This window comes from Ochotona princeps, chromosome 10 (genome assembly GCF_030435755.1).
Source record: "Ochotona princeps isolate mOchPri1 chromosome 10, mOchPri1.hap1, whole genome shotgun sequence".
Lineage (NCBI taxonomy): Eukaryota > Metazoa > Chordata > Mammalia > Lagomorpha > Ochotonidae > Ochotona > Ochotona princeps.
In genome coordinates this window covers 44032585-44059419 of record NC_080841.1, presented here as the reverse complement: position 1 = coordinate 44059419, position 26835 = coordinate 44032585, and the positions used below count along the sequence as shown (strand labels likewise).

Sequence of the window (26835 nt, the reverse complement as noted above, 5' to 3'; positions counted from 1 at the left end):
AACTGACATAATCCTGTACCTTATGTTTGTAAATGATTAACATATGTTCGAATCTGTTAGTAATTTTAATCCTTAAAATACTAAAATTTATAAAAGCGAAGATCCAAGAAATTAGTGTACTCACATTTGCCTGCTCTAAGGAGTCTTTGCCCATAGTATAAGGTAGGAACCTGCTTATGTGTTGCCATAGTATCTTGTACTTATCTCTGCTGTTCTGCTTACCACCATGTACCTTTTTATGGTGATCTCTTTATTTGTCTGGTCCTTTAAAAAGTTATATATTTTGACTGGTGTTAAGGTGTGTCTTGTTCTATTCCTAGTATACACCTACCATGGAATAAATATGGAAAATAGTGAAACATTGTATGCTAGGAAAATAAGAACTTAAATTAGTTCTCTTTGTTTAAATTACTTGTTCTTTTTCTTATAAATGTCCCTGTTTTGGGTTTTGTCTTGTTTTTGTTACCTTTAGCATTCCTTTGAAGGAATACAAATTGCTTGCTTGTGATATACAGCGACTTTTCATTGCGGTTACAATTCATGCATGCAGTTCCTCTGGCCCACAGTATTTTAGAGTTATTGAAGACCTTGTTGTATTGCTTGGATATCTCCAAAATAGCAAAAACAAGAGTACTCAAAGTAAGATTTAGTTTTTTTGGATTTGGGGGGAGGGATATGTATTTACCAAACCTGTTATTTAAGCCTAATCTCTCTCTTGCTTCCCCACCCCCCTCCCTCTCTTTCTCTTTCTTTGGTAATTCTTACTGATGATTCAGCCTCAGTTTTGAGGTGATAACTATTGACTTTAAAAAGGAGCCTTTTTGAGGGGAAAAATAGAAACATTAATATGTTATAATTAATTATTATCTGGCTATATGTCATTGAAAGAATTGGCTGCTTTTGATTACTGAATACAAGTAGAAGGCTTATGTTGAATGTTAATGCCCTTTATGTTTGGTTAAGATTGATTGGTTGATTGATTGATTGATTGATTGATTGAAAAGACAGTATGAGTATGATGGATAGAAGATCTTGATTTCCCCAAAAGGGTGCAACAGCCAGAACTGTGCTGAGTCAAAGCAAGGAGCCAGAATTCCATCCTGGACTGCTATGTGGTTGTCAGGATGTCAAGTTCTTGAGCCACTGTCTGCTACTTCCCGGGTGCCTTAACAGGGAGCTGGATGGACAGGCAGAGCAGTTGAGATTTGGGCAGCTCTCCACTGTGGGATGTGGGCATCCTAAGGGCAGTGTGACTGCTGTGCTAGCATACCTGCCCCCTTTTCTTGTGTTTAGTGGTAACTGTTAAAGTGAATGTTAAACAGTAAATTGTAAAAACTGATATTCAAATTTTTGCATTATGTACCCCAAAAAGCTGTTATTTAAAATTTAAAAACAGTTATATAAAATTGATGCCACTTGTGACTTAACTTTTTTCCGTTAAATTTTTAAATAGCAATCATTTGGAAGCTTATTTCGTGACTGCTTTTCAACAGAGTTAAAAGGGACCAGTGTTGACATGGCAGGAAAAGCTGCTGCCTGTAATGCCTTAATCCCATCTGGGGGCTGGTTCGTGCTCCAGCTACTCCACTTTGAATCCATCTCCCTGCTAAAGTGCCTGGGAAAGCAGCACAGGAAGGACCTTGCACCCACATGGGAGACTGAGGAGGCTTCTGGTTCCTGGTTCTTGGCTTCAGTCCTAGTGTTTGCAGCCATTTGGGGAGTAAACGAGTAGATGGAAGGCTTCTCTCTGTAGATCTGCATTTCAAATAAAAAATTTTTTTAATTTATTTAGTAGCATCAAAAGCCTACATTGATCAAAATTTTTAAATTACATCTAATGGAATATTACTGGCAGTTTGAATCTTGAAATATATATATATAATTTGATTTAAAAGTTAATAACTAGTAGCTTGAAAACATTCTAGTATCTTCTATTTTTAGATATGGCTATTGCACTACAGCTCAGACTTCTTCAGGCTGCTATGGAATTTATAAGGACCACTGCAAATCATGATGCTGAAAACCTTACAGAGTCATTCCAGGCAACTTCTCCCCATCATGCAGGACTTCAGAAGCGGAAAAGCATTGCTGGTGAGCACTGAAGTAATGTTTAAATAATTTTAAATTCATGGCAGCTTGCGCTCTTATCCTCTGTTATTCATATTTTAAAGTATTAATTTTGAAAATTAAGCTATAAGATTTGAACAAGTTTTCCTCCCAGAGGATACTATTCTGCTGTGCTTTTTGTGCTGTTTTCATTCTTTTGTATCTTGAGCACTATGCTAAACATTGATAATAGAGTGATGTAGAAGTCAGACACGCATTCTGCCATTAAGGAGATTTTAAAATAATAAGTAGATGTAGAAGATAGAAAAGATTATAACAAAACAACCTGATTTGCATCAGCAGTTAAGGTGAAACTGGATTTCAATATAAATCTGAAGAATGAGAAAGGAGTTAGCAAATTAGGAAGGTGTTACAGGTAGAGTGAAAGGCTTCCGTGAAGGTTTTGAATCAGGAAAAAGCTAAAGTTGTTCATAGAACTCAAAAGTCATATGGCTAGAATATGGTATTGCATGTGAAGTGAAGTTATATATGTATTTCAAGATGAGGCTATATAGGGTGACTTAAGCCAGTCATATATAATCATCTGGACTATGCCTAGGAATATGCAGTTTTATTCTAATAGGAAGTCATGAAAGATTTTAAGCAGGTGATAATATATAATCAAGCTTTTCTTTTACCTAACAGCAAGAGGAGCCGGTGTTGCAGCATAATGGGTTAAGCCTGCTCTTGCGAAGGCAGCATCCCATGTGTGTGCCAGTTCACGTCCTGACAGTTCCACTTTGAATTCAGTTCCTTGCTGATACGATACACCAGGGAAAGCTGCAGAAGATGGCCTAAGTAGCTGGTATCTGCGCCCACATGGGAGGACCGGATGAAGCTTGTACCAATTGGCTCCTGACTTTGGCCTCACCCAGCCATAACTGTTATGGCCATTTAGGGAGTGAACCAGCAGATGGAAGGAAGATCTCTTTGGCCTTCTCTTTTTAACTCTGACTTTTACATTAAAAAGAATGAAAGAAATAGTAGAAATTCCAGGTGGGGGCTGTTGTGGTAGTCAAGGCAGATGATGGAGGTTAACCACGTGGTTAGATGCACATGACATCCAGGCTTGCTAGAAATTAGCACGTTTCATCAAATAATAAATATTAATGTGACTACACTTCCTTATTCCCCCAAAATCAGCTAGTCTTTTTGTATAAACATAAATGTGACACACTCATATTTATGCACATCTGTATGTATAATGGATATTTATGTGCCTGCACGGAGTACTTGATAAATTATTTAATCACCTTTACAATTTTTTTTAAAAAAAATTCATTTATTTGAAAGGCAGAGTTAGAGAGAGGGGAGAAAGAGAAGGGAGTCTTCTATCTATTGGTTCACTCTTCAAATGGTTGCAAAGACTGTAGTTCAGGCCAGGGTCAAGAGCCAGGAACTTCTTCAGGGTCTCGCACATGGATATTAGGACCCAAGAACTTGGGCCATTGTCCACTGCTTTCCCAGCTATATTAATAAGGAAATGAATCAGAAGTGGAGCACTTGGGTCTTGAACTGGTGCCCATCGGGGCTGCTGGTGTCAAGGCAGTGTTTTAATCTCCTGAAGAGCAGCACTGGTCCCACCTTTACAGTTTTTTTTAAGGCATCTTTTCTTTTTTTCTTTCTTTTTTTTAAGATCTATTTATTTTTATTAGAAAGGCAGATATACAGAGAGGAGGAGAGATAGAGAGGAAGATCCTCCATCCAATGGTTCACCCCCCAAGAGGCTGCAACTGCCAGAGCTGAGCCAATCTGAAGCCAGGAGCGTCCCCTGGGTTCCCCATGCAGGTGCAGGGTCCAAAGGCCCTGGGCCATCCTCGACTGCCCTCCCAGGCCACAGGCAGGGAGCCGAATGGGAAGCTGGGCCTGCCGGGACCAGAGCTGGTACCCACACAGGATCCTGGCGCATTCAAGGCGAGGACCTCAACAGCTATGCCATCGCGCCAGGCCCCACCCTTACAGTTTTAAAGGCTTTGAAAACCAAATCTTCTGCTTGTGTTAAGATGCCTGTGTTGTACTTAGTGCTAAATAATATTTTAAAACCATGTGAAAAACTCAAGAGAAAACTACATATATGTAGAGTTTTTCAAATATATGTAATTTTACAATAAATTTGGATCATATTGAATAAGAAAAACCTCTGAGGCATTTGTGTAGCTAAACTTACTTCTCCTGCACTTACTCTTTTCTAAACAAAGTTTGCCCTGTTGAGCTGTCCTCTCCTCTACCTTGCTTTTTTTCTGGTTGGGTTCATTTGCTCTCCTGAATGTAACAGTAACACTCAGCTTCCTACCTACCAAATAATGACTTTGGAACACCTTAGCTTCATAGTCACTAACTGCCTGGATGGAATCCACCCTCTATTGATGTCAGAAAGCATACCTTGACTCTTCCTGCTGCTTCCTGCTATTCTTAAATTCTGCAGTTGTGAATCTAATTTGCAAAATACCACTTTATGTGATGGATATATGTATGTGTTGAGTTTTTGCTTTACAGTTGCTTTCATGAGTTTGTTTTTAATACGTGTAGTTGAAAAGGATTACTGTTTTTATATTTCTTCACTATCAGAAGTTATTATTATGTTAGATTTATACATCATTGATACAAAAGATACAGAATACTAAGACCCTACTGCTTTTGAACAGTATTATTACAAAAACCCATTGAAATACATTTGTTCAAGAAACAAGTGACTTAAAAGGATTTCTTTTACTACTTCCATAAACTAGATAAACATGAATTGTGACTTGAGACTAAAAATTAAGTGTTGTTATTACTGATAAAGGTGTGTGTGTGTTGAGGAGGGCACCCCCAAGTAAACTCAGTTAGCCTTGTTTGAAAACCACGGAGAAGAGTGATGCCTCTAACCCCAGCACCACAGCTCTGCACCTGCAATCAGTAATCAGAAGGGCTGCCAGGGGCTGCAGCTTCCACTGCAGCTGCACATCTCTGGTAATAGACAGATGCATGGAGACCTTAAACTCCAGCACTGCCATAGCTGAGATCAGCATTTTCTCAGCAGCACTTTTACCACAAGTAGGTCTAAATTCATGCTCCTGGAGGAATTAGGTACTAATGTATTGTCAGATTAAATTTTTTTCTTGTGTTTAATAGCTCAAAGTTCTCTTCTACTCATTGAACAAAGTATTGACTCTTCAGTAAGTCTTATCCTTTTTTAGTATAGTTATATGTAAGGGAGAGTCATGAATTTGCCTAAAAGGTATCATATTGTACCTAATATTTATAAACTTATTGCTCTATCTGATTAGTATACTGTAAACATAATATATACTGTACATTATATATTTCCAATTTAATAGACATAAATATTCTTTATTTTAACAATAATATAAGAATATCATTGTGGTATATCATTATCTTTTATCAGTAAGCAGAGGGTCTTTATTTGTCAGTTTTTGCAGTTACAAACAAGATAGCATTGACCATTCTTTTCCCTTTTTAAGTAATTTATTTACTTTTTTTGGAAAGACAGATATACAGATAAGAGAAATAAGAGAAAGATCTCCATCCACTGGTTCACTCCCCAAGTGGCCACAGTGTCTGAAGCTGAGCCAATCCTGCCAGGAGCCAGGAGCTTTTTCCAGGTCTTTGGCATGGGTGCAGGGTCCCAAAAGGCTTTGGGCCAACCTCTGTTGCCTTCTCAGGTCAAAAGACGGAGCTAGATGGAAACTGTGGAGCAGCTGGAACCTGAACCAGTGGTCTTATGGGATCCTGGTACTTGAAAGGGGAGGATTAACCAGTCAGGCCATTGCACTGGGCCCTGACGTTTCTTTTAAATGTTTTTCTCTTACCTGCTTACCAACATTAAAAATTTTTATATATCATCCTCAATGCTTGAAGGTGGAAGTAAATATTAGGGTTCTGTTTAAGACTCTATACATATGGGCCCGGCAACATGGCCTAGTGGCTTAAGTCCTCACCTTGAATGCTCTGGGATCCCATATGGGCGCCGGTTCTAATCCCAGCAGCTCCACTTCCCATCCAGCTCCCTGCTTGTGGCCTGGGAAAGCAGTCGAGGACGGCCCAGTGCATTGGGACCCTGCACCCAAGTGGGAGACCCGGAAGAGGTTCCAGGTTCCCGGCTTCGGATTGGCTCAGCACTGGCCATTGCGGCTCACTTGGGGAGTGAAACATCGGACGGAAGATCTTCCTCTCTGTCTCTCCTCCTCTCTGTATATCTGACTTTGTAATAAAAAAAAAGACTCTATACATATATTTAAAATGTTACACCTCTATGTACATTATACATGGATCATTAATATAGCTTAATGAATTTCCTTTGTATTTTAATCAATAATAATAATACCAATCACTAATGATATTTCTCTGTACAGATTAGATAGATATTGTGTTTTTATTCATTATTTTGTTTAATCCATAACCACTTTTATTCCTCAAACCTCAAATATTTATTGAGCTTCACCTCAGTTCAGTTATTTTGTTTCCTACCCTCATGGTACATAGTAGAGGAAGTGATCAAGAAGAAATAAATATATTAAATGAAGAGTCAGAGGTAAATATCTACTGAGGTAACTCTTAAGTTCAAATCCACATCATATGTATGAGAAAACTGAGGCTTAGAAGGAGGTGTGCTTAAGACTACCCCAGCTCTGTGTGACTCATAGCATGACTGCTAAAATACCCTACTGCTTTGTCAAACACATATCCTTTGTTCGGTGTGTCACCAGCCTGTGGATTATGATTATCAGCATGAAAACTAGCAAAGATGTAGATGTTAGAAAGAATGGCTAAATTGAGGGCATCATCTTTCAGTACTATTCTTGAATGTATCTAAGATAAATTTTTATTTGCTTTCTTTTTGCCTCAAACGTGACTCTACCCACCAAAATATATTAATTGATTGAGAATACCGATTGCCTATAACACCGGACAATCTAAAATATCATGCAGTACTTAAATATCTCAGAAGATAAGTCACTAAAACCTAGTATAATTAAGTTATATTTATAAACCAATTTTATAGAAATTATTTATGGAAATTGATATATGTTTTCATAATTTAAAACAAGGTTCCATTCCAATGAAGGGTTCCATTATTCCTCACCCACCAAGACGTCAATTTGGTTCCTATGGTCAACTTCCGATGCCCTTCAGTCCATTAAATCAAGATTCATCCCCCCTGTTTTCTGGACACACTTCCTTTGTGGTACCTCCTGGAGCAGGTGCAGTAATTGTGCAGGAATGCTGCTTCTACCTCTTCAATCTGGGGAAATAGCTCTCAGGAAGTGCTCTTGGAGCTTTGGATCCACAATGATGCGTATACCTCAAATCCTTTTAATAACAAATCATTGGATTGTGTTTGCCTTTCTGATCTCTGCAGTTGCACTACCTGATTCTTACTGTGTCGGTATATATCATTTTCAGAACTACCTATAAACTTCAACAGCAGTAATTATCTAGAAATATTAATTCACTAAAATGTGATGTTCTTTATGCTTATGATTTTGGCATACAAGGAAGTGAAACAGTATTTCAAATATTTTTTCATAACTTCTGAGGAACACTCAGACTTTATCAAATGATACCTAACTGGTGAAACTGCATCACTGACTTCAGTGTGGTTACTTTGAAAGCAAACTTGGAAGCAGAAAGTACTGTTACACTTCTTCAAAGAAGGAGAAACATCACTTCATCTAATCACTTTCCTTTTTGTAAATTAACTTCATCATAGATAAAGCTCTTCTCATGATTTGATAATCAAAAAATATAGTATAAAGACTTTTATTGATCCTTGTTAACATTAGCATTTGACATTTTAATTTATATACTTGAAGGGCCTCGAAAATTTCCCCTAACTCAGACTGAATCCCTGATGATGAAAATGCGTTCAGTAGCAAGTGATGAGCTTCATATGATGATGCAACGGAGAATGAGCCAAGAGAGCCCTAGCCAGGCAACTGAAACGGAGCTGGCCCAGAGATTGCAGAGACTCACTGTCTTAGCAGTCAACAGGATTATTTATCAAGGTAAGGCAATAGAAATGGTGTTTTCTTCCTCAAATACCAAATTAGAAGGCAAATGTCTTAAGAGGGAACTGATTAGGTGTTAAGTTTTAAACGGATAAACCTTCATTTTTTAAATCATCATTAAAAAACTATTTTTTTGTTTTAATTTATATTCCTTTTTAATGGTTTTTTTAATGCTTTTATTTTTTATGAAACAGTCCCATATGCTCAGGGATTTACCCATCACCCTTTCCATTTCCCCTCCCCCTCAATGATTTCCCCTATATTATTACAATAGTATAGTTATTCAACAACAACCACAAGTCCCTCATTCTGCTATGTGTGTCCTGACATTATAGAAATAGACAATGGTAGAAAATCTAGCATCCTGTTGTCAAGATAAAAAGTCCATTTTATAATGTGCTAAATGCTGGCCTAGATTGACCATTGATTTTATTTATTTATTTATTTTTAATAAATAAAGCAAACATTTATTAAATTGTGATAAAAACATTCCATCAAATTACAAAACCTGAGTAAGAAAAACAAACGGCACATGCTTAACTGTAGTTGACATTCAAATGAAATTTGCGTTCCCAAAATATTATACAGTAATTAGAAAATACCAGCCAAAGTAATATTAGGATACTTTTACGTGCGATTGATTTTAAAACATGACACTTCCAATATTTTTTTTTAAAGAGTTATTCAATTTATTATAGCCAGATATACACAGAGGAGGAGAGGAAGATCCTCCGTCCGATGATTCACTCCCCAAGTGAGCTGCAACGGGCCGATGCTGTGCCGATCTGAAGCCGGGAACCTGGAACCCCCCCGCCCCGGGTCTCCCACGTGGGTGCAGTGTACCAAAGCATTGGGCCGTCCTCAACTGCCTTCCCAGGCCACAAGCAGGGAGCTGGATGGGAAGTGGAGCTGCCGGGATTCGAACCGGCGCCCATATGGGATCCCGGGGCGCCCAAGGCGAGGACCCTAGCCGCTAGGCCACGCCGCCGGGCCCCCAATATGCTTTTTTAAAAGATTTATTCATTTAGTTAGTTATCTGAGTGGATGAATGACAAAAACAGAGAGAGAGAAAAAGAGAGAGAGATCTTCCAAAAACTGGTACATTCCCTCCAAATACCCATAGTAGCCAGGGTTTGGCTAGTATAAAGTCAGGAGCAAGAAACTCTATCTGTTCTCCTAGGTAAATGGCAGAGATTTAAGTACTTTAGCCACCATCCACTGCCTCCAGATGCATTAAACAGAATGCTAGATCAGAAGCAAATAACTGGAACTCAGACCAGGCAATCTGATAATAGAATGCAGACAGTGGTGACTATGTGCTATGCCACAACTGCCCTTGATTTTCAAGTGTGTGTGTGTGTGTGTATTTGAAAAACAGAGTTTCAGAGGCAAGGATAAACAGACAAATCTTCCATCCTCTGGTTCACTCCTCCAAATGGCCACAGTGGCCAGGATTGGACCAGGAAGAAGTCAAGATCCTGAAATTGCCTGCAGATCATTTGGGAGGCAGAGATTGATGTGCTTGGGTCCTTCTCTGCTGTTTCCCCAGGAGCATTAGCAGGGAATTGGATCAGAAGTAGAGTTGCTGAGGCTTGAACCATATGGGATGGCAGGATGCTGACCACAGCTTAATCCACTTCACAAAAACACCAGCCCACTGTGTTTTCTTTTGAAGTAATTGTCAGTTCACATGCAGTTTTAAGAAATAACAGAGCGACCCAGCTCGGTAACCTACTGGCTAATGTCCTCGCCTGGCAAGCGCCAAGATCCCATATGGGCACCAGTTCGTGTTCCAGCTGCCCCACTTGCCATCCAGTTCCCTGCTTGTGGCCTTGGAAGGCAGTAAAGGATAGCCCAAAGCCTTGGGACCCTGCACCCACGTTGGAGACCTAGAAGACACTCCTGGCTCCTGGCTTCGGATCAGCTCATCTCTGATCGTTGTGGCTACTTGGGGAGTGAATCAGTGGAGGAAAGATCTTTCTGTCTCTCCCTCTCTCTGTAAATCTGATTTTCCAATAAAAATAAATAAATCTTAAAATGAAAAAATAATAGAGTACCTGAGTAATCTTTTCTATTTCCCCTAATGAATCTTAGAAAACGATGGTACAGTATCACCATTAGAATAGTAAGAGTGACACGAAAAGCAGCCCATTTCTGCCTGAGGATCCCTGATGTTGTCCTTTTATAGCCATATTCACTTTCCTCCCATCTCCCATCTCTGCTCTTCTGCACTCATGGCAGCCTCACATCTGTTCTTCATTTCTTTATTCCATTGTCTCAATAATGCTATATAAGTGAAATATTATAATGTATAACCTTTTAGATGTGTCTTTTTTTTTTTTTTTACTTAACACTGAAGAGTCGTCTTGGTTGTTGCATGTATCTATCCCTCTCTGTTGGGAGTGGGGGTGAGTTCTGAGTAATATTCATGGTTACGGTGCCTAACAATTTGTTTAACAACTCACCTGTTGAGGGGCATTTGAGTTCTTTCCAGTCTTGTGGCTATTAGAAACAAAGTTTCATGTATAGATTTTTATTTAAGTCTTCAGTTTTGTTTTTGTTTTTGTTTTTGTTTTTTAGATAATTGCCTAAGAGCATAGTCATTGGGTCATTATGGTAGTTGCCGATTAAACTCTTCTTTGAAGAAAAATTGCCAAACTCTTCCAGAATAACTGCAATTTTACATTGCCATCAGCAGTATATGCGATTCAAGTTTCTTTATATCTTCTCTAATATTTGAAGTTATCACAATGATTATTTTAGCTGTACTGATATATGTATTGTGATACTGCATTTTTATTTTGCATTTTCCATTCATGCCAGGGTAAATAAATGTGTGTATGTGTGTATGTAAATTCCTATAGCAGCCATGAAAAGGTATGTACTTTGGCAAAATTTGTTAGCACACACATACACAAAAAGACATCTGTGACGTGGTAGATAAATTAACTAATTCAGTTGTAACAATCATTTTGCCAGTATATGCATATATTAAGACATTGCGTTGTGCCCTTTAAAATAAATACAATTTCCATTTCTCAATTATACCCTCCAACAAAGCTGGAAAGAAAATGTAAGACAGTAAAGATAAATCAAAGTGAAATTCTAAAAGATGTTCACTAACCCCAGGGATGCAGGAAATGGAAACCAGTTCACTGGTAATCATTGGGGTGGGCATTTGGAGAAGAATTAAAATGCTGCTTGGGATGCCCATCTTCCTACAGAGTGCCTGGTTTTCCACTTCCAATGACAGCTTCCTCATAATCTGCTCCCTTGGTGGCCAGGGTGATCTCAAGGATTCGGATCTCTGCCACACAATGTAGGAGACCCAGACAGTTCTGCCTTCTGGTTTCAGGCTAGCCGAACCCTGGCTGTTAGGGGCATTTGAAGAGTAAACCAGGGAATGAAAAGATTTCTGTCTACCTCTGTGTCACTGTCTCTCTGCCTTTCAATAAGTAAACATAAACTGCTTAATAATTGCTAAGCAATAGAAAAACATAATAGACCCATGGTGGTGCATATGTATGTGTGCAGGTGCACATTTGAGGAACTTTTAAAATTTATATTTGGAGCAATAGGCCATCTTGTAAAACTCTGAAATTGAACTGTGATTATCACATGTGCAGCATTCAATTGGATAATGCATGCCATTAAAGCTCTGCAGACCCATCTAATGTAAATATTACAGGGTTCTTTCTTATGTTTGATTTTTTTAAGACTGTCATGGTATTAATAATTTTCTATGTGGATTATTTTCATTAGTAGATTAAATTTTAAATTTTTGTTGTCATGGCTTTTTAAAAATTTCTACGTTGTTTTCAGTGAATTTTCTTTCTCTAGTGTGTTGTATCTAATATATCTAGTATATTTAACACATTTTCTGACAACAATTTATAATTACATAGAATTTTTTTATAAACATTACCATTTAGCATGGCTAGGTAGCAGTAATATAACTGATTTTCTTTTTAATTCAAAGAGTTTAATTCAGACATTGTTGACATTTTGAGAACTCCAGAAAATGCAACCCAATGCAAGAGCTCCGATTGCCAGACTGAAATTACTGAAGAAAATATTCACCATGAACAGCCCTCTGGTGTCAATCCATTTCAGAAAGAAATGTTCACATATCTGATAGAAGGATTCAAAGTATCTATTGTAAGTAAATTAATTACATAGGAACTGTTCACACAAAAAGTATACAAGTTGTGATTGTGTTAAATGTTTTTAAAATCGTATTTCTGTGTCTCTTTTGGAAGATATTTCTAAAGCCCAGACACCTTAAATTGATATTAATAGAGCCATATTTGTTGATGGTATACTTTTTACGAAATTACTTACAAAGTCTACACTCATTTGTAAATAAGGTCAGCATCAGGAAAGGGTAAGGCCTTATCAGTTATTTAATAACCTATTTTCAAAGGACTTTATAGCTACTTACTCTTGAGTTGCTGAAGTGTTACTAAAATTAGATCTTGGCTTAAACATACCCAATAGCTTTAAAATTATGTATTGAATAGTGACAGATGTTGGGCCCCATTTGTCATCATGTTGTCACTTGGGTTTCTGTTGATCACAGTAAGTTGACCTTAGGGAACAAATCTGTTCACTACATAAATACCAAAGACTGGTTTAATCCTAGCAGAACTCATAAATATTTACTCTGCTGTCTCTAATTCTAAATTAGATTTTGGTGTCTAGTTCTGAATTGCAAAGCAAATTGCAGGTTCACTTAGCGACTAATGTTGAAACATCTTATCTGATTGTTAGGCAATATTGAGGATCAATTTTTATGTAATTCTAAATTTGTGGTTGTAGTACTCAATCAAGTTTTAAATGTAGTGCTAAATCAAGTCTGTATTATGAATCCTTTCTCTTTTATTCTGCAAAATCTATGTGAGCAGTCTGTTGTTCTTCAGGTAGTTTGTTGTTTTTTTGAATTTACAGTTTTTAAACCATTGGTACCCTTACGACTTATAACTTTAGTTTCTTCATCTCTTCTTTCATTTTAGTAAAATATACAGGACATTTTAGTCATTTTAAGGGTACAACTCAACTAGTGTTAAGTGCATTCATATTGTACAGACATCACCACCATTTAACTCTACAACTTTTGCTTTATTCCAACTAAATTGGGTAGCAAGGAAACAGTAACTCTAATTTCCCTACCCCCTAACAACCACCACTGCATGCACACTCTCTCGAGTTTCATTGTTCATGATAAAAGTGAAATAATATAATAAGGATTTTTCATTCAATTTATCCTATACTGTGTCGCTTATTTCATTTAGCATGATTTCAAGTCTTACCTGTGTTGAAACATGTACAGGAACTTGATTATTTTTCAAGGCTGAAATATCCATTGTATGAATTTATCATAACCCATTTTACTTATCTGTTAATCCACTGATGGATATTTGGATTGTTTATGTCTAGCTATTTTAAATAATGCTTTTATGAAGATTGTTGTACATCATCTCTTAAAGTCTCATTCATATGAGTATATAAATGAGGGTACTTTAAATAGTTCATGGAAATGTAATTAAAATTTGTTAATTTTGGTACAAAAAGGATTGAAATCCATGCAAAGTTTTCATAATAAATATTTTCCATGAAGTTTTTGGTGGCCCGCAAGTGTCTTTTAACTTACACTGTTAGAATAAATCTACACTAAAACATGTTTCAAGTAAACCATTAGGGCTGTCCTAAGATGAACATATTATTGCTTAAGAAGTCTTAATTTATTCCTATTTTTTTTAAGGCTTCAAGTAAAACCAGTGCTTCTAAGCAGCAGTGGACTAAAATCCTATGCTCTTGCAAGGAAACCTTCCGCATGCAGCTTGGTAGATTACTAGTGCATATTTTGTCACCAACCCATACTGCACAACAGAGAAAACAAATTTTTGAAATAGTTCATGAACCAAATCATCAGGAAATACTACGAGACTGTCTCATCCCATCCCTGCAAGTGAGTATGTGGATGTGATAAGTTAAACTTTTGGTAAATATAGTCTTTCAGAATGAGAATGAAATTTGCACGTTGATGTCTAATGACATGAATATGGGTTTCATAGTTCATATGATACCATTTTATAGGCTCAGTTTCACCAGTTTGTTAATTTCCCAGTCCTCTTTCCAATGCTTAAATTAAAAAAATTTAAGTTTTTTTCATTTTTTATTTGAAAGGCAGATTTACAGAAAGAAGGAAAAATAGAAAAAAACATTTAAGAAGTTTCTTGCCTGATTTCTTATGAGATTCTTTTTATTATTATTATTCCACAGGCTCTGGAGTTTCCCTTACCACCGCCCAAATCCTCCTACCCACTCCCACACTGATTTCCCCTGATTTCCCTATATTATCACAGTAGTATAGTTCTTCATAAGCACTGATACATCCATCATTGCAAACACGGATAATGGCAGAGTCCAGCATCCTATTGTGAAGATATATTTGACAGTTTCATTGGGAGTCCATTTTTGATCTGGAAATAGAGATGCATGTTGCATCTGGATATGATAGTCTCCATTACACAGTTACTATACATCTGCTTAAATGAAAAGCCACAAAGTAAAATCAACAACAGGGAAAAAAAAAAGAAATTTATAATACCATGAAGTTAATAACATGCCTACTGAATGGCTAATGTGTCACTGAAGAAATAAAAAAGAAAATCAAGAACCTTATTAAAGAATATGATGCTATTATATGACCTGAGTCAGTGAAGAATTTAATATGAGAAAAAAAAATTGTTTTGAAGGAATGAAAATAAAAACAAAAGCATCAGAGTCCATAAGATATAGTGTCTGCTGACCTTTGGTGAGATGTGTCTCCTGTAGGCAACAAATCAATGGGTTTTGGTTTTTGACCAAGTCTACTAATCTATGATGTTTGATTGGTGAGTTTAAGCCATTTACATTCAGAATTAATATGAATGAGTAGTAATTTGGTCCTGTCATTTTAGCAATGGATTGTTCATTGTTTAATTTAATGTTCTGTTGTTACTTTACTAGAATGTTCTTCACATTTGCCTTTGGTCTTCATGGGTGTTATTTTCTCTATCAAGAGAACATCTTTAAGTATTATTTGTAGGGCAGGTCTGGAAGAGCTTGTCTTTACTGGGGAAGAATTTCATTTTCAAAGACAAAGGAAAGCTTTTCTGGGAGCATTATTCTGGGCCAACAATTTTTCTCCTTTTAGAATCTGGAATATGTCGCATCATTCTCTACTGCCCTCTAGAGTTTCGTCTGAGAGGTCAGCTATGAGTCTGACTGCTGTTCCTCTGTATGTCCGTTGATGTTTTCGTGTGCATATTTAAGGATTTTTTCCTATGTTTGATTGAAGAGAGCTTGATGATCATGTTTTGTGGTGAAGATCACTTTTGGTCAACCCTGTTGGGAAGTCTTTGCCCCTTCTGTAGTCTGTTTCCCAATTCTTTCTCCAAATTAGGGAAGTTTTTCTTTATTGTGTCACTAAATACGTTTTTAAACCCAGCTTCTCTTTCTGTGTCTTCTTGAACTTCCATAACTCATATTTGACCTTTTAATAGTGTGCCTTAATTCTTGAATACTTTTCTTAGTTTGACTTAGTTTCTCTCCAGCTTTTTTTTTTTAAATGTTTCACCATTGTAGCTAGAAATATTTTCCAATTCTGAGGTTCTTTCTTCTGCCTCCTTCATTCTATTTTTGAGACTTTCCACTGAAGCTTTAATTTGCTCCATTGTGTCCTTCATTTCTAATAATTCAGTTTGATTTTATTTCAGTGTTGCTATTTGCTGTGTGACATATTCCTTAAATTCCTTGAACTCCCATATGTGCTTCTCAAACTTTACAACAATTTGTTAAAGTTCTTTATCCCCCATTTCCTCGATGTATTCCTCAGTTAGCTATGTCTTCAGTAGTAGTCATTGTGCCTGTCTTTTCTTTTGCTCTTGGTCATTGTACTTCTGTTTAGCATATAGTTTCATGTAATACCATATCTTCCTTTGATAGAGAATCTGAAGTGGTTTTTTTTTTCACTAGTGTTAACAGCTGTTTCCCACCCCGTTGTCGCCTTCCCTTCCTCACTACTCTGTCAGTGGTACCACTGTTAGTTCATCTTCACACATTGTTGTTGCCTTTTTCTTCTCTCTCAGATCTGCTTTATCACCTGGGCTAGTCATTTCTCTCTTTATAATCTACCTCCTTATTCTTGTTCAGACTTTCACCCCCTATGTTTGATTGCTATGAGAAACTCTTCTGTTCCTCAACACAGAATTCTGTATCGGCTTTTTTTCAAGCTTATTGTGGAAATTATCAAGTGCATCTAAAACTTGGAAAAATTGAAAAACAATCCCTCATGACCATTACCTAACTTTAATTTTTCTTTGTAATGTTTTGAGGCATATCTCAAATGTCAAGTCATTTCACCTATAAATGCTTCCATATTTATTTCCAACTGAGAAGGAATCTTTTTCAAACTTAACATTCAAATAATATTAATAACAATTGTTTCATCTAATAACCGATCTTTAAATTTTCCTAATTTTATTACATTTTTTTAGTAGTTACTTTCCTTGATCCCAAGTCCAGAAAAGATCCACAGATTTGTTTGTTGTGTCCTGAGCTTTTTAATCCATAGAAATTCCCTTCCATACTTATTCTGATTCCCAATGTTATTCATTTGTTTTAGAGTCTGGGTCATTGGCTCTTTAGAACTTCCCACATTCTGGGCTTCTCTGATTAAATCCTTGTCATTGTAGATTTGGCTAGATTCCGTTTCTTGGTTTTGTTTGAAAAACAGAGTAATGGAGAGAAACAGAGAAAGAGATCTTCCATCTATTTGTTCTGTTCCCAAATGGCCATGACACTTGAGGCTGTACCAGGCCAAAGCCAAGAGCCAGGATTTCCATCTGGATTTCTCAGGCCATTCTCTGCTGTTTTCTCATGCACACTAGCAGGAGTTGAATTGCAAGTGTAACAGCCGGAATTCAAACTTGGGCTCTGACAGGCAATCCAGTATTGCAGGTAGCAGCTTAACCCAGTGCACCACATTGCTCACCCAGGATGTGTTTCTAAGTTATTCAATTCGTTAAATCAGTTTTTTGAAGGCTGGGAAAAAATTTTAGTATCTATCACTAATGGCACTTTTTGTAGTTGGAGAAACCATATCAGTAGATGACCATAGATGTTAAAAGGAGATGGTGAAAGTCCTGGAGCAGTGTCTATACAGGCTAATCTTCCACCTGCAAGTGCAAGTATCCCATTCGGGCATTTGCTCTAGTCCCAGCTGCTCCACTTCCCATCCAGCATCCTGCGTGTGGCCTGGGAAAAACAGTGGAGTTAGGCCCAGAGCCTTTAGACCCTGCATCCGCAAGGGAGATCCAGAAGATGCTTCTTGCTCCTGGCTTTGGATTATCTGAGATCCAGCCATTGCAATCATTGGGGAAGTAAACCAGCAATGGAAGATATCTTTCTCTCTGTCTCTCCTCTGTGTAGATCTGCCTATCAAAAAAATGAGTAGATCTTTTTAAAAATGAGATAATGGAAATCATGTCAATGTTAAAGATGTTTTTTATTCAAAATAATCAAAAACATTTCTGATCATTTTTGAAAATAATTTTATAATTCCACTGAATGCTAAACTGAAATATTTTTTAAAACGTATCAAGAACATTAGCTTTAAGATACAAGTGTGATAATGCTCTAGTCATTTTCAGTTTTCTTTGTTTGCCAACTCTACAAGTCTGTTACTAACAGAGCATGTGCTCGTTTTACTTTTTTGATCAAGTAGCAGCTGTCTTTTGACTAATTTAAAATGGTGTGTGAAAATGAGCTTTGCCATTTTAACCATTGCTTGTGTCTATTTTATGCTTTTGGGAAATAACACAAAGTGATTACCTTGTTAATTTAAGTATCAACCAAACTGTAATCATTCCCAGATCTTTTTTTATTAACATTTAATACTATTCTCCACTTAAAATGTTGTAAAGTTAAATTCAGTGGTATCTGTATCTGAAAAATTTTTAAAAATCAAATATAAAATTTGAACTTGTTAGCTAATTATTGCTTACATAATATAGTTTTCACATTACAATTAGATGTAATAAAGATAGCGTTTAAGGGCGACTTTGGAAATTTTCAGCCAAAGTTTGGAGTCTTTTTATAGAGAATTGTCCTAAACCAACCATGATCTGGTTGAACTTATTGCTGAGATCTCACTGATTTGAGAGGTTTTTTAAAAACATTTGTTCTCCATAATTGTAGTGGGTATGTACAAACGAATAGGCTTTTGTTCTGGAAATTTCACCAGTTTCTCATCTGAGGAGAAGTCAGAGAAAAATTAAGTATATTTTACTTTAAAACTTAAGGGAATATTTCCTTTCAATATAGTTTTTCTGTGAAACAGTAAGAATTTTCTTTATCTCCAACATGTTTCCTATACAATATTTCTTTAGCAAATCTTCTCCAAATTTTTTCCCCAATGCCATTTAGTTAGCTTGCTTTTCTTTTTACCTTTACAATAAATCTTTTCAAATATACAAGGAAAAAATAGAGAATAATATAAAGGGTCAGAATATACTGCCTGTCTTGTTATATGACCTTGATTTAATAATTGCTAATATCTTTATCATGGCAGCATTTCTTACTTTCTGAATTTTTTTAGTATAAATTATAGAAATGACATTTTACTTAATATTCTTTCTTAAAGACATTTTCTTCTATAATCATAGCATTATTACACCCGACAAAGTAGTTATTTATTTTTAGAATCATATAATCACTGCATAATCTTCAGTTGTCACTAGAATGCTTTTATCTGATTTATTCAAATTAGATTCAACCAAATAAACCTAGCAATATATTCAATTTAACTACTCATAAGTAAATTTAAATGAAAGAATAAAAATTCTGTATTACTAAAAGAAGATTACTACTCTTTTTAAAGCATGGAGCCAAGTTAGTTTTATATTTGTCAGAACTGATGCATAACCACCAAGATGAATTGACTGAAGATGAACTCGACACAGCAGAACTGCTTATGAGTGCCTTAAAACTGTGTGGTCACAAGTGCATCCCTCCCAGTGCATCCACCAAACCAGACCTTCTTAAAATGATCAAAGAGGTGAGTCAGTGAAGCCATAATTATTTCTTAGACAACCCCACTGCACATAGTTAAAAATTGTTGAAAGATTTTTGTTGTTGTTTATAGTATCATTGATAATGAAGTTGGAAATGATTATTTCACTTTGCTACACATGACCTTTTACTATAAGAGAAAAAATAAGTTTGTTTTGGGGTACTTTTTTGTTGTCTTTGGTCATTCTTTTCCACTACCAGTATCCTTCACTGAAGAAGAGAATTTTTTTTTTTTTTTTTTTTTACGATGAAAAGCAGGCTGAGGCATACTTAGAGTTATGGAATTTCTAACAAAGAAGCGAAATAAGAGAATGAACAACTGTTTAAACTTCTCAGGTTGGGCATCCCTGCCTAATTATTCTACCCTGTTTCTGTGGCCCAAATTGTGTAAAAACAAAGTGGAATTCTAACATTTTTAAAGAGGTTAATTGATCTTAATTTTCTGGTCTCCTGAGGATATATTTCCTTTTTTAACTTAGTTTTGAATTAATTTTTGGTGGTTTGTGCCAACACTAAATGCAGAATTATGAATTTTTAAAACATGTTGTTATGTTAATCTTTTAGGAACAAAAAAAATATGAAACTGAAGAAGGTGTAAGTAAAGCCTCCTGGCAGAGAACAGTGAATAATAATCAACAAAGGTAAGATTTTCTGTGTTCCTAAAGTCCCTCTTCATTAGATTTCTTGTTGAGTTTTGAAGAATTTTGTTTTGGAGTGGAGATTTGGAGTGACCATTAAAGACTACGCTTGGGATACTCACATGCCAAATCAGAGTGCTAGTTTGAGTCCCACGTCCACTTCTGCTCCGGCTTGCAGTGGATGCCCTGGGAGACAGCAGGTGATGACTCAGATGGTTGGTTATTGTCCATGTGGAAGATCCAGGTTGAGTTCCTGAATGTTGGCAGTTGTAGGTCTCTGGGAATAAATGAGCAAATGGAAGATATTTCTTCCTCTATCCTTCTCCTTCTCCCTTCTATAATCTGCCCTTTCAAACAAAATGAAAACAAATAAATAAATAAGTAGCAGATTTTGATCAATATACAATGTTCCATAATATGCTTAAGTTAAGGACATTCTTGTTGTTTGTTTAGTCTTTTTCAGCGTCTGGATTCAAAATCGAAGGATATATCTAAAATAGCTGCAGATATCACCCAGGCAGTATCACTCTCCCAAGGGATTGAGAGAAAAAAGGTGATACAACATATCAGAGGAATGTATAAAGTAGACTTGAGTGCCAGCAGACATTGGCAGGAACTTATTCAACAATTGACACATGATAGGTAAGCAATGCGAGGACATTTTACGTTGTCTTGCATGAATATTTTACTTAAGTTCAACATTATTTTAATTCCAAAAACCAAGTTTATTAAATATTACCATAATTTAAACATACTTGTGTAAACATTTGTGATTTCCATTTCATCTTAAAGAAGAATCATATGAATTTTTTAAAATTACTATTCTTGGGGGAAAAAATAGTAAGAGTTAACACAGGGGAAAGGGAAGACATTAATTCTTCCAGGCAGAAAGACTGCCTTTCATTTAAAATAATGTTGTTGTGAAAGAAGCCAGGAATCATGGAAGCAAGATAATTGAGAAAAGTGAAAAGAAGTAACTCAAGAGAGTCTCTAAATTTGGTTAAGAGCATTAATCAAAAAAAGATGGAAAATGGAGTAGATGAATCAACCACCTCAGCTTTATGCTTGCAGCGGAAAACTGGACAAGGGGAAACCCTAAGACGGACTATGTCAATCAGTGGACTCTGCACCAGCCTCATCATACCTGGACTGTTGCTGATGATATGTTGGTGCTTCTAATTGATCGAGGTGACGCTCTGCTGGCTCTGCCTACAAACCTGAGAGGGCCTCCCTAAGAGGCGGTTGAACTTGAACTGGACAAGTGGGATGCTGGACTCTGTATGGTGTAAACTTTTAATTAGGGAATCTCAACGGAACTTGAGCTGTGGTTATGCATCAAGGTGAAGGAATTCATGATGGGGGAAGGGTTTGGGGTGAAGGGGGGGGAATCCCAGTACCTATGAAATTGTGTCATGTAATGCAATGTAATTAATGAATAAATGAATATTTAAAAAAAAAAAAAAGAAAAAGAAAAGAAAAAAAAAAAAAAAAAAAGATTTATTGGATTAAATGGTCCCAACCAGAGACCATTATGCTCAGTGAAATAGGCCAATCCAAAAGGACAAATATCACGTTCTCTCAGATATAAGGCATATCTATTATGCAAAATACAAGCTCAGTAGATATATATGTAAACATGTATATGCATTTATCCATCTACTGTATATTGGAGACTAGCATACTGAAAAGTGAAGGCATACTACACAGTAGTATGCATCTCTACTCATGAATAAAAATGAAAGTATTAAATATGTGGTTGACAATAGGATGCAGACTTTCTACCACTGTCTATACCTACAGTGTCATGATACATTTAAATAGCAGCAGAATGATAGTTTTGTGACTGTTGCTGAAGAACCTATGTTATTATAGTATAGACTGTATTAATACAATACTAATAAAGCTTTGGAGAAGAACTTTTTAAGCTCAGACATTATAAGTAAATTCATGGCTTTGAACCTTAATTTTTCTGTTTATTTAATTACCAAAAAAAAGAATGAGAATTTTCAGTAAGTATACCAAAGCATTAATATTTTTATTTTTAGAAATTATCTTCAGATTTGAAAGTACAGTGCTACAATCCCAGAAGTTGGAATGAACAAAAGAAATAAACACACATTTCACATAAAATAAGTAAAATTAGAAAATACAGGAGAAAATAATCAGTATTGCTAATTTTTTTTTTTAAATTCTAGTTTATTGTATTTATTTGAAAGACAGAGAAAGAGTCTTTCTGCTGACTCACTCTCCAAATGCCCACAGCAGCCTAGGCTGGGCCAGCCCAAAGCCAGGAGCTTTGGAGTCATTCCAGGTCTCCAAGTGAGTGAAAGGAACACTAGTCATTTTTTACAGTTTTTATTAACAATAATTGTACCTTATTTGTGGACTTATTTTTCCATGTTACTTTCTTGTGCTGTGTATATGCATTCACTGATCTAAATATAAAGATAGGTAGCTTTTAAAAGTTGAAAAGATTAATTGTGGTTTATTTATTCAGTTTCTGTCTTGATTTTTTTTTTTAATCAATAGCCACTTTAGACATCTTCTTATTTTTTTCTTGCAGAGCAGTCTGGTATGACCCAATCTACTATCCAGCCTCATGGCAGTTGGATCCAACAGAAGGACCAAACCGAGAGAGGAGACGTTTACAGAGGTGTTACTTAACTATTCCAAATAAGTATCTCCTTAGGGATAGACAGAAATCAGAAGGTAATAGTGGTTTCTTTGACTCAGTGTACAATTGAACACATAATTATAATCATGAGACAAAAATAAAAAGTACTTTTTCTTCAACAGAGGCGATCAAACCACCACTTTCTTACCTATTTGAAGACAAAACACATTCTTCTTTCTCTTCTACTGTCAAAGACAAAGCTGCAAGTGAATCTATAAGGTAAACTTAAATCTACAGACCTTTACTATTTTGTGAATAGCTCATTGTTGTGATGGTGAACTGTTTATTTTAGATAATACCATGGTTTCACGATCCTAAACAGGAAAGATTCAAGATTCAATGGCCAAAAGTCCAAAAGGAAATGACACCTCTTATAGTATGGATTGTGTTGGACTTCAGACATCATTCTCTGATACTTGCTAACATACATATGTTTCTGTAGTTGATTTTTTAAAGCAGCTCTATAAAGTAAATAGAGCTGCTGATGCTGTCATCAGGAGGCCATGTAGTATAGGGATGAAAAGTTCAGATTCTACTTCTTGCTCTTACTAGCTGTCAACTCTTGAACAAGCTACTCAGACTCTCTACTAAATTTTCTTACCTAAAGAAAATAAAATTACCCAAGGTAGCACAACATTATTGAGTGCTTAATGTGTCAGTATATGTTAATTATTGCTAATGTTACTAGTGTTGTGGTTGTTAGAATTATCATCCCATTTTATAAATGAAAGACTGAGTCTCAAAGGGGTCAGTGACTTAACGACAGAGGAACTTACTCTAAATTACTCTAATGTGTGAGGTTATCCATGGCATAAATTTATTTACTTACTGGAAGCTATAATCTATTAAGGTCTCTTTTAAATGACTAAATCCCTGTATTCCGCATGCAGGTTATAGGACTTATCAGCCTTTTCAAAAATACTTCATTTTTCTTGTACTTAAAATGATGTGATACTGTTATGTGGTGTTTGACAAAACACCATCCTATTTAAACTGATCTGTTCTGAAATGTTTCACTAAATAAAGCTTTTACTTTCTAAAATTGATTTAAGATATTTAATCATAGTAATCTTAACTATTTTTGACAGAGTAAATCGAAGATGTATCAGTGTAGCACCATCTAGAGAGACAGCTGGTGAATTGTTATTAGGTAAGTCAAACTTTGAAAGATTTGCAAGTATTTCACAATGCCTCCATTTGTATCATTTGAAGTGTTTTCAACGTTTTGCTATTAGATCAGATAAACTTGTTCTAGTACAGTAGGCCATTTTGCTTAAATCTGTTTATACAGTGGTTTCCCGCTTAGACCCAGATGATATGTTCTAAGAACCCTGGTGGGTGCCTAAAATTGTGAATAGTACCAAGTCATACATATATTAATTCATCTGGTACATACACACCAATGATAAAGGTCACCATATCACAGTAAGATATTAGCAACAATGACTAATAATAAAACAGTTGTAACAATGAATTACAGCAGAAGTCAATGGATGTGTACTCCCTCTGGGCTTGTCTTGCTCTAAATGTGGTTCTTTTAGCTTTTCACTTAAAGGAAGAACTTTGAAGTTTCTCTTTAGCATATATGAATGACCAGCATCACTTCCTTATGCTTTGGGGCATTATTGTATAAAATAAGGGTTACTCGAACACAAGCACCGTAATCCCTTAACAGTCAGTCTGAGAAATCAAGTTCTCTGCCAAGTGACTAATGGGCAGATGGGTATGTGGCATGAACACACCGCACACAGGGGGGATTCACACCCTGGACTGATGGAGCAGGATAACATGAGGATATGATAGACAACTCAGAAAAGCACATAATTTAAAATTCTATTTATTCTGGAATTTTCCATTTATTCTTTTTGGAAAGCAATGGAAGAAGCAATGGGTACCTAAAGTACACAAAGCAAAACTGCACATAAAGGGGTGCTACTGAATTATGTATGACTCATAATGTGAACGGCTGACATCCTGAGAAGCACAATAAGTAGGATTTTAATTTTTATAAAGCTTTCTTCATGAATTTATATTTTTACATCTGCTCATTCCTTTTATTATATGCCAGTTTGCTACATTTATATGCATACTCTATTAACAGATATATCTGCATAGAAAATATACATACCTTGAGATTTTTCATAATTTATATTCCAGTTGTGCTTCTGAGAGAAAGGCTAAGATTGTCAATCCATAGCTATACTTGGTAAGAAGTTTTTTCCTCAGTATTTAAAAGAGTAAAGTTATAACAATTTCTCTACTCCCTTAATGAACCAGTTTATATACCATAGGCTAGTCATGCTCAAAGGGTGGTTCCTGAGCCAACAGCATCAGCATCCTGTGATCCTGTGGATACTTCATAATGGTTAGCGTTGGTCCCTAGAACATACCTAAGAAACTGTGTTGTATTTGGAGTCTATATTTTGATGAGCCTTCCTGTGATTCAGTTACACCCTTAAACTAGAGAGTCACTGCCACTGGCTAAAGTTACAGCCTCCAAGGTCCAACAAACAGCAGTTCAAACCTGATGGCAGAGTCTCATGGTCACAAAGACAAAGACAATGTGTGAGTCAGCCAGTACTTGATCCACTCCACACTCAAGGGTGACCAGCACATTGGTAGCAGAACCCCAGGCAAATTCTTAGCAGTTTGAAATAAGATATGGAAAAATGGGTTAGCAACAGCCAATTTAGAATGCTGTTTTTCATGTTTTTCAAAAATGGGACTATTTTTTGGTTCTATGTCTATGTTGATTTTCTCAATCAGTAAAATAACTAAAGATTCCTCTTTTCTAGAAAATTTGTCACCAAATAAAGCAAGTCAGTCTGCTTGTAATATAAAAGTAATGATAACACTAAAATTAGCCAGCATTTATTTAACTCTGAATATCAGAAACTGTCATGCATATATTCTAATTTCCATAGTAATTCTGAAATGTGTTTCCTCTTCTGTATTAGAAGGCTAAAATACAGAGAGCTTGAGAAACTTGCCCAAGATCACATTTAAATATTAGTTTTAAAAGATTTGTTTGTTTGTTTACATGGAAGAGTGACAGAGAACTCTTCTATTTTGTTGTTCACTCTCAAATGTTCCCTATGGCCAAGCTGTACCAGACCAAAGTCAGAAGCCAGGAACTCCATCTGGCTCTCCTACATGGGTAACAGGGGTCCAAATGCTTAGACTACTTCCATTGCTTTTCTAGACACATGAACTAGGATCTAGAATGGAAGCAGAGCAGCTGTACTCTAACCAAGCACTCTGATATGTGACACTAGTTGCCGGAGTCCAGCTCCAGCTGAGTTCGGAGCTCAAGAAGGGTGCGTGGAGTCGGCGACAAGAAAAGACACGGACACTGTCACTTGGTGCCTTCTTGCTTTTTTCCCAAGAAGAAGCTGTCCTTTTTATTTACTTAGACACATCACAAGCCTCTGCAAAAATGTTTGATTTTTTTAACTTTAGAACTAAGACAGCATGCACAGATGTTCAATTAATTTTTACTTCATGGTCAACCAGGTGCTCTTAAAGATAATTCTGTAAGTTACTATAATAAGTTTCTTTAAATCAAACCATTATTCATTCTTCAGAAGTAGCCATTAGGTGACAGCCTGAACTCCAAGGCCAAAGCACAGATGGTTACTTACTAATCAGTAAAACATTCCTACTACATTCTATTTTCACAACTTACCTATCACTTAGTGAAAAAAATACATCAAAAGGAAAAAAAACATAATCTAGGACAAAAAGTTTCAAACATCAAATCCCGCTACAACTACAGGCTCTACAGCCTCATAAACAATCAAATGGTAATCAAAAGTATATCTCTAATATGTTAATAAAATCACCCTATATATCCTCTAGTTAAAAAAATTATGAAAGCAGCTAAAACAGCTACTTCTGTGCTCTAAAGAAACTGCAAAGACAGACTAGCCTTTGAGATAACAATAACTATATTTATTGCCGTAGCAGTTTCAGCTCTCACTCCCATCACTTGCATTAATATTTAGGATATTTCTCAAACCATTTCCCAGAAGGTGTGCTACATGTCTGGACCAGATTCTGAGGCAATGGTGAAATACCCAATAAGGTGTCCAGAAATGGCACGGGCTTAATTGTGCTCCTGTGTGTAAATTGTCAAAAGCCCACTCACGAAGACATTATCAGAAATATTAACCCTCAAGCTCACATCAGTTGCAAAAACCATCTCACAGGGGCAAACAACAATGCCTCAATAGATTACAGAATTCTTAGTGGAGTGCTTGAGTGGCCATGCAAGAAAGGGGTTAGACTGCGT

At 36.2% G+C, this 26835-nt stretch overlaps 1 protein-coding gene across 4 annotated transcripts in view; it reads left to right on the top strand.

Annotated features, from left to right (window-relative positions):
- The window catches only part of LYST (lysosomal trafficking regulator), a 185295-nt gene that overhangs the window by 107500 nt on the left and 50960 nt on the right, over positions 1 to 26835 (top strand). For 3 of the 4 annotated variants that reach the window (XM_058669376.1, XM_004578521.3, XM_058669378.1), the window contains exons 27-37: positions 473 to 639; positions 1942 to 2091; positions 7923 to 8114; positions 12097 to 12275; positions 13879 to 14085; positions 19042 to 19218; positions 19797 to 19873; positions 20324 to 20512; positions 22434 to 22579; positions 22667 to 22763; positions 23633 to 23694. In XM_058669376.1, coding sequence (XP_058525359.1) covers positions 473 to 639; positions 1942 to 2091; positions 7923 to 8114; positions 12097 to 12275; positions 13879 to 14085; positions 19042 to 19218; positions 19797 to 19873; positions 20324 to 20512; positions 22434 to 22579; positions 22667 to 22763; positions 23633 to 23694 — 1643 coding nt within the window. The remainder of the gene's footprint in view (positions 1 to 472; positions 640 to 1941; positions 2092 to 7922; positions 8115 to 12096; positions 12276 to 13878; positions 14086 to 19041; positions 19219 to 19796; positions 19874 to 20323; positions 20513 to 22433; positions 22580 to 22666; positions 22764 to 23632; positions 23695 to 26835) is intronic. The other variant, XM_058669377.1, reaches the window with a different exon arrangement.